The sequence below is a fragment of the Rutilus rutilus genome (genome assembly GCF_951802725.1).
Source record: "Rutilus rutilus genome assembly, chromosome: 19".
Taxonomy (NCBI): Eukaryota; Metazoa; Chordata; class Actinopteri; order Cypriniformes; family Leuciscidae; genus Rutilus; species Rutilus rutilus.
The window spans coordinates 35,310,096-35,323,641 of record NC_140232.1 but is presented as its reverse complement, the minus strand read 5'-3'; the positions used below and the strand labels follow the sequence as shown (position 1 = coordinate 35,323,641).

The 13,546-nt window shown below is 41.7% G+C and overlaps 1 protein-coding gene across 2 annotated transcripts; it reads left to right on the top strand.

Annotated features, from left to right (window-relative positions):
- The first annotated feature begins 604 nt into the window (after positions 1-604).
- LOC311278052 (polyunsaturated fatty acid 5-lipoxygenase-like) lies at positions 605-13,427 on the top strand. 2 transcript variants are annotated; one of them, XM_084388619.1, is made up of 14 exons: positions 605-840; positions 1,512-1,710; positions 1,794-1,875; positions 2,210-2,332; positions 3,178-3,284; positions 3,459-3,631; positions 3,710-3,856; positions 3,943-4,146; positions 6,243-6,329; positions 6,522-6,691; positions 8,242-8,366; positions 10,831-10,931; positions 12,463-12,633; positions 12,720-13,427. In XM_084388619.1, exons 1-14 carry the CDS (start codon positions 691-693, stop codon positions 12,897-12,899), a joined length of 2,019 nt encoding a protein of 672 aa, XP_084244745.1. In that variant the 5' UTR covers positions 605-690; the 3' UTR covers positions 12,900-13,427. The 2 variants fall into 2 exon arrangements, with proteins under 2 accessions (XP_084244745.1, XP_084244746.1); XM_084388620.1 differs by lacking the exon at positions 2,210-2,332 and having other exon boundaries at positions 644-840.
- Positions 13,428-13,546: the final 119 nt, after the last annotated feature.

The window sequence follows — 13,546 nt, the reverse complement described above, 5'->3', positions numbered from 1 at the left end:
ATGATCTTCACAATGGAACTAAATCAACATTGAACTGACTTCAGCTGAACAACAGCCCGAATGCATCATTTTCCTGTTCCATGTACCAAATTTGTATTGTATAAAGCGCTATATAAATAAAGCTGACCTCTGTGATGCACTGAACGGAAGTCTAACCCGAACAAAAGGGTAGGGTGGTTTTTTGGGCCTATTCCAAAGGGCAGCAACTGGTTTCGGGGAAAAGGAGAAATGATTATCAAATATCTTAAAGTGGACACAACCAAAAAAGGAGAACAAAATTCTCTGAAGTTTTCAATCTTTCACATAATACAAGTGACTGCTGGGAAACTGAGACCATTTTACAATTACACTAAAAATGATACCAAACATGAAAGGGAAAAAACAATAGATTCACAAGATACCGATGTGTTATCGACATTCTTAGTGAACTTTCCCTGACTTGAGTCAGGAGTGAAGAGGAGGGAGCAGGAAGAGGGGGATGCATAGCTCTTTCTTTGAGATGTTCTCACCAGATTAGTGAGTTCTGTTGTTTTACTGCCGGGATCTCATGTTATGTCTTAGCTTGAAATCCTGTCTTACAACAGACCCCACCCCAATACCAAGTGCAAGTCAAGAAATTAATTTGATATAACTTCATATAAAAGCCACAGGTGTGAGAGTCAGTTGTACTTGTCTTCCCATCTGAGGACAATGTTCACGTACACCGTCTCTGTCAGCACTGGAAAACAGGAGTTTGCTGGGACAAATGATTACGTTTACCTGACGCTGATCGGCACGGAGGGATGCAGTGACCGGACTCTGCTGGACAAAGCCTTCTTTGATCGTTTTGCAAGGGGGACGGTAAGAACGTTTTTTTCCCCCTCACAAACTAAAATTAAATAAAACATAATTTGTTTGTCACTATTTAAACATGCAGTTATTTGATTTATTGATTGATATCTCATGATTTGCAGACATATCAGTCTCATTTATCTGTGGGTGTCGTCAAAAACCTTTGTTTCCTCACAAAAATGTGAGAAAATCACAGTCTCTATTATTAAAGATAACTGTTGTTTAAAGTTTCTCCAAACTGCAATGCTGTAACCCCCACAAATGTCTTCAGTTGTCCTGTTTATTCACAGCAATATAAAGCCGTCTGACAGATAATCTAAATTTAACCTACTGTACATGTTTGTTGAAAATGTCTTTCATAAAAAGAAAAAAATTTATAATATGTCACAAAATACCTTGAGGAATTAATTAAAACTAAAGCATCCTGACAGTGAAAATTGGGATGGTATTTTTGATTCATCTGACATGATTTGTCTCTTCCCCAATTAAACTCTCTTTATTTTTCACACATAACCTGTGTGATTGAGTTATGTACGGTAGTGGTCTATGTTTCACCTACTATATGTTTTCATCGGCCCTCGTAACAGAAGGACCCTCAGTTTGCGCTCTGACTGGTTTTTGAAACGGGCCACTGAATTTGCAAAGGCTCTGGTTATGTCTAACAGAAGCTGTCGTTAAAGGTGATGCCCATCGACATCAGTGTGAAGGAGACGCTTGGAGACATCGTGCTGGTGAAGCTTGAGAAGAAGAAATTCTTGTTCAATGATCAGTGGTACTGTCGAGGCATCAGTGTGACGTCTCCCTCCGGAGATCGCTTCGACTTCCCCTGTTATCGCTGGATAGAAAATGAAAAGGCAGTGGTTCTTCGAGATGGCAAGGGTGAGTCCTATCCCGACTCTGATCACTATCCAGTCCTGAATCAAGCACGTCTCAAAAACTGTAATTTATGTTTGTTCCTTTAGCTCGATTGCCTCAGGATGATAAAACCAGTTTGCTAAATGATCACAGACGCACGGAACTGGAATCCAGACAACAACTGTTCAGGTTTGAGGCCACAGTTACAATCCTGGAAAACAATCAATAATTTGGTGGTGTAAATGTTTTTTACAGTTTATATTTACAGTTTAAAGTGCTTACACTTATACTTGTCACTGTGACACCCGTCTTGGACTTTGTTTTGCCTTCTGTGTTTGTGCACCATGTGTTTTCTTGTTATCCGTTATCCGTCTTCGTCTTCCTGGTTTTCCTGAACGTGCCTCACGCAGCCCAATCGTGACAATACTGTCATTCCACTTATGCTCGGGGGGAAAAATTTGTGTATCACCAAATATAATTCTTGGTCCCATAACTGAAAGATTAATGTAGCCTATTCTTGAAGGTGGAAGGAGTGGCAGCCTGGTTTCCCCATGAGCATAGATGCCAACTTCAGCTCTGACCTTCCTCTGGACATTCAGTTTGAAGCTGACAAAACTGCAGACTTCTCTTTTAATTACTTTAAAGCGTAGGTTACAGAGTTTATTTTCATCCCCTTTGCATCTATACCTAACAAACATGCATGTTATTGATTTCCTGAAACAGTTTGACTGCTTAATCAGGAGAAACAAGCGTAGCTTAAACTGAACCAGACAGTAGCCGCGTTTCCATTACCCTTCAAATTGCGCAAATTGAAATTGTGAATTGAAACTACGCTTAATAGAAACACGTAATTTTCGCAAAAACTCCCATTTATCGCAAAAAAGTTTTTACGCTCTCATGATGGGGCTTTCCAGGCAATTCGAAAAAGAAACATTTCGCAAAAACTGCAGTGGAAACAGTTTTTGCGCATTTACAGTCACCTGACGTAGACGACGCGGTGTGTTTGGACAGAATACGAGACAGAGCTCTTTATTAAATTCATAAAAGACAAAAGAATGACAGAAATACTGGATTCTAAACCTCAAATAAATGCCACAATCAAGACCTGGAAGCAGATCTGAGGGAGAAACTCCCAGAAACTCCTCATATGTGCCACTCACAAGTATAATAAGGGTCGTTCCTTACCATTAATGCTTGGAAAACACACACACATCTCCTTCCATTAATAATAATGGCCAGTGCAGTGGCTGGGATATAGTACAGTAACCTACCAGCATCCGTTGCCATGGTTTTTGGAATGATTTTACTGATCGCAAGAGGAAAAATGAAGTTTTAGTTGCATAACATCGGTTAATGGAAACGCCGTCATTTCGAAATAGTTTTTTGTCGACATTTAGAAAAAAAATCGCAAAAGTTTTGCGCAAATCTGTAATGGAAACACGCCTAGAGAATCTGATTATGAGCATTCAGCTGTATTCTTATCTCTTTCAGGATCAAGAATCTTGGTCTTAACAAACTTAAGAGTTTGTTCCAGTCGTCTTGGAAAGATATTGCAGATTTTCAAGAAATATTTATGATAATCAAGAACCCTGTGTCAGGTTTGAAAGGCCTCAGTTAAAGAATATATATTTTCTTTTTCTCTAATACAAAAACAAGTTGTCCACTGTGAGTAAATTGTACATTTTGCAAATTATTGGAATTAAAAAATAAACACGCTGAGACGCACATTGTTTGCATTCCCCTAAACTCACTGGCATTATTCCCTCTGACAGAATATGTGATGCAGAACTGGAAAGAGGACTTCATGTTTGGCTATCAGTTCTTAAACGGCTGCAATCCTGTGATGATCAGTAAGTGCACGAATCTTCCAGATGAGTTCGCAGTCACGCAGGAGATGGTGAAAGACTCCCTGGATCGAGGTCTCGCACTACAGGAGGAGTTAAAGGTCAGAAAATAATGCCTGGTCCTCAGTGGTGTAGACCGGACAGTTGCAGTGGTCAAACTCTAAACGCCTCTGTTACAGGAGGGAAACGTCTACATCGCAGACTATGCGATACTGGAGGGAGTGCCAGCCAATGCCACCGACCCGAAAACCCAGCAGTATTTGTCTGCTCCCTTCTGCCTTCTGTACAAGAACAGCCAGAATGAAATCATGCCGATCGCTATTCAGGTGCCTGTAGAAATCATTTAGTGAAATATTACTTCAAAATTAAAGTTTTTACCAAATATTCTGTTGGTTCACATGATCTGAAACAGCTCAGTCGTCAGACTGGGGAGGCGAACACTGTGTTTCTCCCGAGCGATGATCGCTACGACTGGATGCTGGCCAAGATGTGGGTGAAATCCTCCGACTTTAATGTACACCAGGTGGTCACACACCTTCTCAGGACACATCTGACATCTGAGGTTTTTGCCATAGCCATGTACAGACAGCTCGCCGCAGTCCATCCAGTGTACAAGGTAGCCATCCTTCAATGCTTTCACTGCTATGAGATTTAATGTAGTTGTTCAGATTGAGAGAATGCCAAAGAAAAGAAGGCGGTTTAGTGGATATTGAGTATAGATGATGGGCTACATGAAGTTGATGCTATGGTGAACGCCATCAGCGTGACCGGTGTCTGAAGCACATGTGACAAACGTTGCAATTCTTTTGGCCAACGACAGTCCATGATGTCACAAGCGGAGAGCCTGTAAAAGGGCATCTGTAATAGATGTCATCAACACTTTTGTCTGAAGGAAACGTGCATACGCAACCTAGACGTTCCCATTCTTTGCACCTTGACAAAGCGCTTTTTAGGGATTATCTTGCCAACGGGAGAGTTCTACAACCCTTGATATTACCGCTACTTCCAGAGGGAGAAAGCAATCCTCAACCTGATCAGTTGGGATGCAAACACTATAGAGGCATAATGTAATTCCCAAAGACTCTCGCCACCAAAACTCAACCCCTAGAGAGACCGTAGAGTAGAGTAAGAGCTTCAGCTACTTAAGTAGTTGTTTAGGGGAGACCGCTCACACCCTGCTTGAGCAAATATACTCTTCCAGGGTTCAGAAAGAGTCCATTTACTCAACTAAATCCCAGAGTGCTTGGGCTCTACTTAAAGACCCCACTGTACCAGCAGCTTAACCCTTCCTAAATAAAAATACTCTACCGAAGACTTGCTATTGGCTAATTTTTTTTTTTCAGGATTAGACCGTAGAATGCGACAGATAACAAAGAGGGACACCCCGTGTGGCGAGGGGGGCGTGGTTTTGCGGAGTCTGTAGCGGGAGAGAGAGGACGGAGCAGAGCGGAGCGTAAGTAGGTCAAGTGCAGATGATGAACACCTGTGTCTGATTTCAGTAATTGGCGTGGAGAGACCGCATATAAGCCGGAGCGCGGCAGAGAGAGAGAGAGAGAGACGAGCTGGGACCTCGTGTGTGCTGTCCTTAGATGAGGGGATGGCCCGAGCCTCCCGGTCTACCCAGCTCCGGAACAGCTCGCGGTCTTCATGCTGGGATCGGAGGAGCGCCTCGAAGCGTTTATCCTGCTCCTCCTTGATCGCCAGCAGATGTTGGTGTTGCTCTTGGTGAAGACCGGCGAGCGACTGGATGATGTCCGCAAATGGTGTACCTGGCGGGGACTGCATGGCGGCGGCGATCTTCTTCCTTCCCGGGTTTCGGCACCAGTGTGATAAGGTTCAGTTCAGTAATAATAAGGAAGGAAGAAGACAGGGGTCGGCTTGAGCTGGGACTCACGTTTTATTCACTCTTTTTCGTATAAACAAAAAGGTGCGCACAAAGCGCGTTCACCGTGCATGAACACAGCAATAAACAAACAATAACTCAGAATTCTCTTTAGACGTTTCTCTCGATCTCCGACAGCACACACGAGGTCCCAGCTCGTCTCTCTCTCTCTCTCGCGCCGCGCTCCGGCTTATATCAGCCAATCAGACACAGGTGTTCATCATCTGCACTTGACCTACTTACACTCCGCTCTGCTCCGTCCTCTCTCTCCCGCTACAGACTCCGCAAAACCACGCCCCCCTCGCCACACCCCGTCATTATCAACTAGAACATTATCAATTTCTATAATTCAATGTTAGGCTGCATAGATTAGGTCAGCCGGAACCGGGAACACCTCCCATAAACCCTGATGTACTCGTTACATCATAAGAAGAATGGCGTCTACGCTAATATTAGTCTCTCTGCCGCCTTCAAGCGGCTAAACAAACAAAATGGCTCCTGAAGACAAAAAAACTGATGACGTGTATTACAGACGGTCTTTTAAACTGACGGGTGCTCCAGTTGTGACATCATGGACTGTCTTAGGCCAATGAAATTGGTGTGTTTGTCACACGTGCTTCAGACACCAGTGCCGTTAACTCCATGACACAATGTCGAAGTTCTACTTTGAAAGGGAACTGACAAAGTATCTCAAGACTATGATATGAAACTCATATTTTCCTATTTCAGAATAACTTCTAAATTCTTATTGGACGAAGTGTGCTGTTGTACAGTACACCTGTACGCTGTAAAGTTACTGCTTTATTGCAGCCTTTATGTTCTCCTCACAGTTGCTAATACCTCATGTCCGTTACACCATTGCCATCAACACTGCGGCTCGAGAGAAACTCATCTGTGAATCTGGGCTTTTTGACAAGGTATCTTTAACCCTGAATAAACAGTTTCCCTTTAAGGAACCACAGTTTTTCTTTTCATGTTTTTATTCCTGGTTCTTTCTCATGACTTTGAGGTCTGAAGAGTCTTAAACCATCTTTGACGTGATATTCAGTAAGTGTCTACAAAATGTAGTCTGAGACTCAAAGATTCACTAGTGTCCTTGTGTTTCAAAGGCTAATGCCACTGGAGGAACTGCAATTGTGGAAGTGATTCAAAAGGCCATGAAGACTTTAACCTATAAGTCCCTGTTCTTCCCTGAGGCCATGAAAGCTAGAGGAGTGGAAGATCTGCCCAACTACTACTACAGAGACGACGGCATGATGGTCTGGGAGGCAGTCAAAAGGTACTCGATAAAATACACAAAAATTAGGGGTGTTATGGTTCAAATTACTCACGGTTTCTGTACGGTTTGGTATGTGCTTGTATTGTAATAAATAAGGTTTATTTACACCTAATAGAATCGCCAATAGCTAGGGCACAATCAACAGGATTCTCAGTGGGTGTTTCACTGAGCGGGGAGAACCTGTTTGATGTTGTTATCGGTGTTTTGTCCCGCGACTATAGCGTCTCACCCAATTGCCCTGCTGCACGGGCTCTACTTCAGCCGGAACCGAACAATGTACAGAGTTCACTAAGCTAGTCGCATCCAAAGCAGTATCTAAAGCCCTTGCATATCCTCAATTCAAGTTTGGATGCGTGTCTCTAGTTCTGAAATCTTCCCCGTCAGCTTTTTACTATCTCCCTGCATTTATCACATGTAAATCCTGTGCTGACAGAGAAGGATATGCTAAACATGTTGCGTTAGGTGCAAGTAACAATAAAAGGAGAAGATGACATGACTTACCGTGTTTGTTGACTGATCCTACTCACACAAGTTGTTGGATGGACTCGTAATAGGCGCGAGGGCGCACGAGAAAAATAAATAAATAAAGAGCGCACGGATGGCACGCTAGCAATAACGATTTAGTTTAGATAGACGATTTAGTTTAGATTTAAGCTAGCTATGTCAGGTTAATGTGTGATGTTGAGTAATTTATATTTAGCAGTATAAACAACAAGGAATGATAGTAAATAATGATTCAAAACAGGAAGATATACAAAGCTTTTCAGACGCACACCAACGCAAACAGCAGCAGAAGCAACGAGGCAGACAGGAGCAATCGAATAGCAATCCTAATCGAATAGCAATCCAAAAGAACAAATGATCAAAATATAAATATTGATGAATCCTTATTAAAGTTACAACAGTTCTTCAGCCAAGAGCAGTGTGGGTTTTCCCCCTTATTTTCTTGCTGTGTGATAAACATTAAAAGCACAGAAACCAGCAGGAATATATTGGCTGCTGTCACTTTAATAATAATAATAATAATAACTCATTACATTTATATAGCGCTTTTCTCAGCACTCAAAGTGCTTTACATGGAAGGGGGAATCTCCTCAACCACCACCAATGTGCAGCATCCACTTGGATGATGCGACGGCAGCAATAATAATTTAAGACATAATGCATGGATCAATATACTGATACTGTACACATGCGCTGCCTTTCTCGACTGTTTACGTTCACTTAAGACATAAACGACTATTTTTACTAGGATACTCGCCAAGATGGGCATTTTGATGATTTTGTGTGAATTTGTCCGGTCAAGCGCTAGAAGACATGAAAGAGAGCTGACGCATCGTCAGATTGGAGATTAACCGCGGTGCAAATGTGTACCAAACTGTGGTTGGGGAATGGTTCAGTTAGTTGTTGTTTTTTACTGAAAACCGTTACATCCCTAGTTCAAATGCTAATAGTGAGAATGAAAAACAAAGAACAAATTAGTAAAGCATTTGAGTCCAAGGTGTATTTTTACATTTGCTGATTCATCATTTAACTTGATCTTCCTCCAGTTTTGTTTCTGATGTGGTGAAGATCTGCTATGGCAGTGATGAGACGGTTCAGGAAGACAAGGAGATTCAAGCATTTGTTCAGGATGTTTGCCTCTCTGGTATGAAGAATTGTCCGAAGAATTGTGGTGAGTACAGGATCATTTACAGTGCAATGCATAAGTGAATACACCCATGCTAAAGTTGACTAAAAAGAGGAATAAAAAATCATATTTTGGAAATTGAACTTAATGCCTTGATTAAAAAAATTAGGAAAAATCCAACCTTTAAGGACACCAATTTTCTTTGTGAATGAATAATGTATCGTAAATAAATAAATTCTTCCTTAAAATACATGGTGCATAAGTGAGTACACCCCTATGTTAAATTCCCATAGAGGCAGGCAGATTTTTATTTTTAAGTTTTTTTTTTTTTTAGGATACTATGCATCCTGATAAAGTTCCCTTGGCCTTTGGAATTAAAATAGCCCCACATCATCACATATCCTTCACCATACCTAGAGATTGGCAAGGGGTACTTTCCATAAGATCACCTCTCAATGCAAATCAAACTAGCTTTTAGGCTAACTGAAATAAAACCATGCCAATCTCTAGGTATGGTGAAGGCTATGTGATGATGTGGGGCTATTTTAATTCCAAAGGCCAAGGGAACTTTATCAGGATGCATAGTATCCTAAAAAAAAAAAAAACTTAAAAATAAAAATCTGCCTGCCTCTATGGGAATTTAACATAGGGGTGTACTCACTTATGCACCATGTATTTTAAGGAAGAACATTTATTTATTTACGATACATTATTCATTCACAAAGAAAATTGGTGTCCTTAAAGGTTGGATTTTTCCTAATTTTTTTAATTAAGGCATTAAGTTCAATTTCCAAAATATGATTTTTTATTCCTCTTTTTAGTCAACTTTAGCATGGGTGTATTCACTTATGCATAGCACTGTAACTAAAATGTAAATGTGAATGTGTTTTTACCTCCCCAACCCTGCGAGAAGTCACTGGTTCAAATCCCGGACGAGCCCTCAGTTCTCACATGCCTTCCCAGTCTATGGAGGGCGTAACAAGGGAAATTATGAACAAAAAGATCTAAAAAATAAACTTCAGGCAATCAAGAGCTCTCCTCTCCTGCTCCAGCACTCCACAAAAAAAATATATATAAAAAGAACAACATTCATACCTTACTTCCTCTCTAACCAAAAAAACCTGACAAATTATGTTTCGGAGCGCATATCAAACTGCCAAAGTGGCATGATTTCAGTAAACAAGGCTTTGTTACATCATAACAGTTTCAAAATGTTTCAGAATTTCAATGGTTTGCCACCAGAGGGAGATGATTTACGTGAAACCCTGAACCAGCATCTATACATTTATTTTTTACCTGATATCAGATCCGTCTTATACATTTGTTGACATTTAATGACACAAAGGAAGAGTTGTGGTTAAAATGTCTTACTGGTCTTATTAACCAAGCTCTCCATTTAACAAAAAAAAAAAGCCCTACAATTTAATAAAATAACATATTATAGACGCACTTCATATTTAGTGGTATTAGATGTTTTGCTAATTGCATTCAATAGATTTCTCCTCCAATAAAACATTTGCAGTTGGTTTGTAAACGGTGTTCTTATGCATGTTTGAGTTTACTGCATTTACACTGTGTTGACCAGCAGGGGTCACTAGCTGTTTCGAAACAGTGAATCATTTTGTGAAGCAATTGGTTTCTGAATTTCTCACAGGAGAAAACATGGACTTAAAATGGCATCCATACTGCTTCCAAAATAACAAATAAATTGTAAACCGTTTCAACTTAAATCCCTCCTTAAAGGAACACTGTGTAGGAATATCTCCCATCTAGCGGTGAAAATTGTATTTTGCATTCAAACGAATAGTGCTCTCTAGCGCCTCGCTTTTTCAAATGTGTTTTGCAACTACGGTAGCCGTTATGTAAGAAGCTATGACAACATGTCTTCCAATAGCACTTCATTGAGTTTAACTATACATGTTCTACTGTTATGCTGCCTATATAATGAATTACACAACCAAGCAATGAAAAAAAGCTTGTAATTTTGACCGTAACATTGACTTACCTGTCGAGAAGAAAGTAGGCCCTTTCAAAGTCTTTCTCCTTCATTAGCTCTTTCCACCTGGGAAAAGCTATCCCGATATTTACCCTAGTTTTTTGGAGACAAAAAGGCTTCTCTAAACTTTGTTTGGCTGCTTGTGGATGAAGCTGGAGATGAAACAGTGGACGGTAACTAGACTCGGCTGGTCTCCATTGAGCTTTGTATTGAGGAGAAATGTTTCACATAAAAAAAATACATATAATTAAAGTAATTCACCCTTTGATTTTGATTGATAGGCGATCTGATCAGTCATAATGTTGAATTTCCATTTAGTCAGGAAAACAAACCAGACATGAGAGTTAGCAGATTAATGTCGGTGGACTTATGGTGTGTATTGACCATTGTAGGTCTTTGCGAAGGGTCAATTATGCCCTGGAACGTAACAAGTGTTTGTATGCTTGCATATACATTATGTTTACATCACTCTAAAATGCATGCATAAGGTAAATACTTAGCCAATGTTCACAGAGTTCCCGGATTCCCTGAACACTCGGGAGCAGTTGGTCGAGTTCCTGACCGTTGTGATTTTCACAGCTTCAGCACAACACGCTGCAGTCAACTTTGGACAGGTGCGTTTACACACACTCTTCAGGATGAATGTAAACTATCTATATGTTGTGTGGGTGCTTACACTAACCACAAAAGGTACTAAAACGAGCGACGGCTCGTGGTTCCATCATAGAGAGCCACAAAATCACTTTCCAGAACATTCTCATTCACGGATCCACGCTGGTGGAATGCTCTCCCCACCCTCATCCGGAACGCAGAATCCCTGACCATATTCAAAAGACAGCTGAAAACTCATCTCTTCTGTGAGCACTTCACCTCTCAAAAAAAAAAAAAAAAATTCTTTCCTTTTCCTTTAATCCTCCCTTATCGGGCTTATGCTACTCTGACCAATGCCTGAACTTTGTATTTTGAGCACTTCTTGCGTTGTTTTTGCCTCTTCACGATGACTCGCTTAATTTAGTCCTAAATTGTGAGTCACTTTGGACAAAAACGTCTGCTAAATGACTAAATGTAAAATATTTCAATAAATACTCCTTTTATTGACACAAATTCTTTAAAATCCGTTTTAAACATCCACCCTCACTCAGGAATGGCATGAAACCGATAACAAATCCTTTAAAGAAAGAAAACCAAACACCTCTAAATAAATCAACTCTAAATAAAACAACAAAATAGGACAAACTTGTCCGAAGACACGGGCGTAGAGGCGGCCATCTTCTCCGAAGACACAGGCGTAGAGGCGGCCATCTTGTCCGAAGACACAGGTGATGAGGCGACCATCTTGTCCGAAGACACAGGCGTAGAGGCGGCCATCTTGTCCGAAGACGCAGGCGATGAGGCGGCCATCTTGTCTGAAGACACAGGCGATGAGGCGGCCATCTTATCCGAAGACACAGGTGTAGAGGCGGCCATCTTGTCCGAGGGCTCTGGAACAGCGGTGGCCATCTTGTCCGAAGACGCAGGCGATGAGGCGGCCATCTTGTCTGAAGACACAGGCGATGAGGCGGCCATCTTGTCCGAAGACACAGGCGTAGAGGCGGCCATCTTGTCCGAAGACACAGGCGATGAGGCGGCCATCTTATCCGAAGACACAGGCGTAGAGGCGGCCATCTTGTCCAAGGGCTCTGGAACAGCGGTGGCCATCTTGTCCAAGGGCTCTGGAACAGCGGTGGCCATCTTGTCCAAGGGCTCTGGAACAGCGGTGGCCATCTTGTCCGAAGATGTGGGCGTAGAGGCGGCCATCTTGTCCGAAGACACAGGCGCAGAGGCGGCCATCTTGTCCGAAGGGTCACGGGATGGAGTTGATATGTGTGTGCTGCCCAAACACACAAAACAGCCGTGGCCATGATGATCAGCACTGTATCATCCGGAGCTGACTCAGGCACGGCACGGCGGCCATCTTGTTCGAGGACTCTGGAAGGGCGACCTTGACCGGAAAAAGCTCAGCGCCGTATTTGTGTGGCGTCTTCACCGCATGAGTTCGGTGCTTGTCCCCATTAAGTATCTGCATAGTTCCTCCCCCATTCCGCTTCACCAGAGCTCACTGCCACATAGGCTGTGTGTGTGATATCTGTGTGTCCTGTGTCCCAGTACGACTGGTTCTCCTGGGTCCCCAACACCCCTTCCACCATGCGGAAGCCCCCTCCCGCTCAGAAGGGCCAGGTGGATATGAAGTACATCATGGAGAGTCTGCCGGACCGCGGACGTTCCTCTTGGCATCTAGGAGCAGTTTGGGCCCTCAGTCAATTCCAGGACAACGAGGTTTGACTGATTCTTCAGAACTAGTTTGCATAAACTCCTACAAATTCACTGATGCGTTGTTTTGATTGTGTGCAAATCTTCTCCAGCTGTTTCTAGGCGACTATCCAGATATGTACTTCACTGAACAACCGGTCATGGAAGCCATTAAGACTTTCCGCAAGAAGTTAGCTGAAGTGACCAACACCATCAAGAGCCGAAATGAGAATATGCAAGTGCCGTATTGGTATCTGTCTCCAGACCGAATCCCCAACAGTGTGGCCGTCTGAGAGAACACCTGGGGGAACTAGCAAACCCAGAAGAAAAGGCTATTTCACAACCAACAGAGTAACTGCTACAGTAACTGCAAGGAGTTTTAGTGGAAATGCTAATCTGGATGAAAATAATACAGTTGTTACACACTAAGAAATGAATGTCTACACAAAATAAAAACAATTAAATGAGCAGTTGATATTCACAATGATAGAAATGCATGTGTATGTTTTTGTGTAAATGTATGAATGTGTATTTTATAATCATAAGTCATTCATGTAGTTGTTGTTTGATTTATCATGTATTCATTTTATTACATAATTTGTCGTTTTATGTTTATATACTGCTTTTTTTGTTTTTCTTTCTGCTGGTGATTTAATCCGATTGTTGGTTTGTTTTCACAATTTCAAAACAAGGTTTTTAAAGTATAAAATTTTAAAGTTCCTGTGCTTTGGTATAATAACACTTGTTGAATTTGTCCTGGTCAGACGAAACATGCGCAACTAAGATTATTCAATAAACCAACTCTACTCATTTTTAACATCACTTCAGCTCCTGCTTCTTCCTGGCTTTCTCAGTCGAACTCACTGGATGAAGATTAGCTTTTATAGTTATCAGAAAACACTCGCTGTTCACAGGATTGACTGGTTTTGAATACCAGACA

Bases quoted from the DNA above. Each gene is read 5' to 3' on its own strand.
- LOC311278052 (XM_084388619.1), top strand. From the start codon at position 691: ATGTTCACGTACACCGTCTCTGTCAGCACTGGAAAACAGGAGTTTGCT. The intron at 3,285-3,458 runs GTTTGAAAGGCC...TCCCTCTGACAG, and splicing joins AATCAAGAACCCTGTGTCAG to AATATGTGATGCAGAACTGG. The intron at 6,692-8,241 runs GTACTCGATAAA...ATCTTCCTCCAG, and splicing joins GTCTGGGAGGCAGTCAAAAG to TTTTGTTTCTGATGTGGTGA.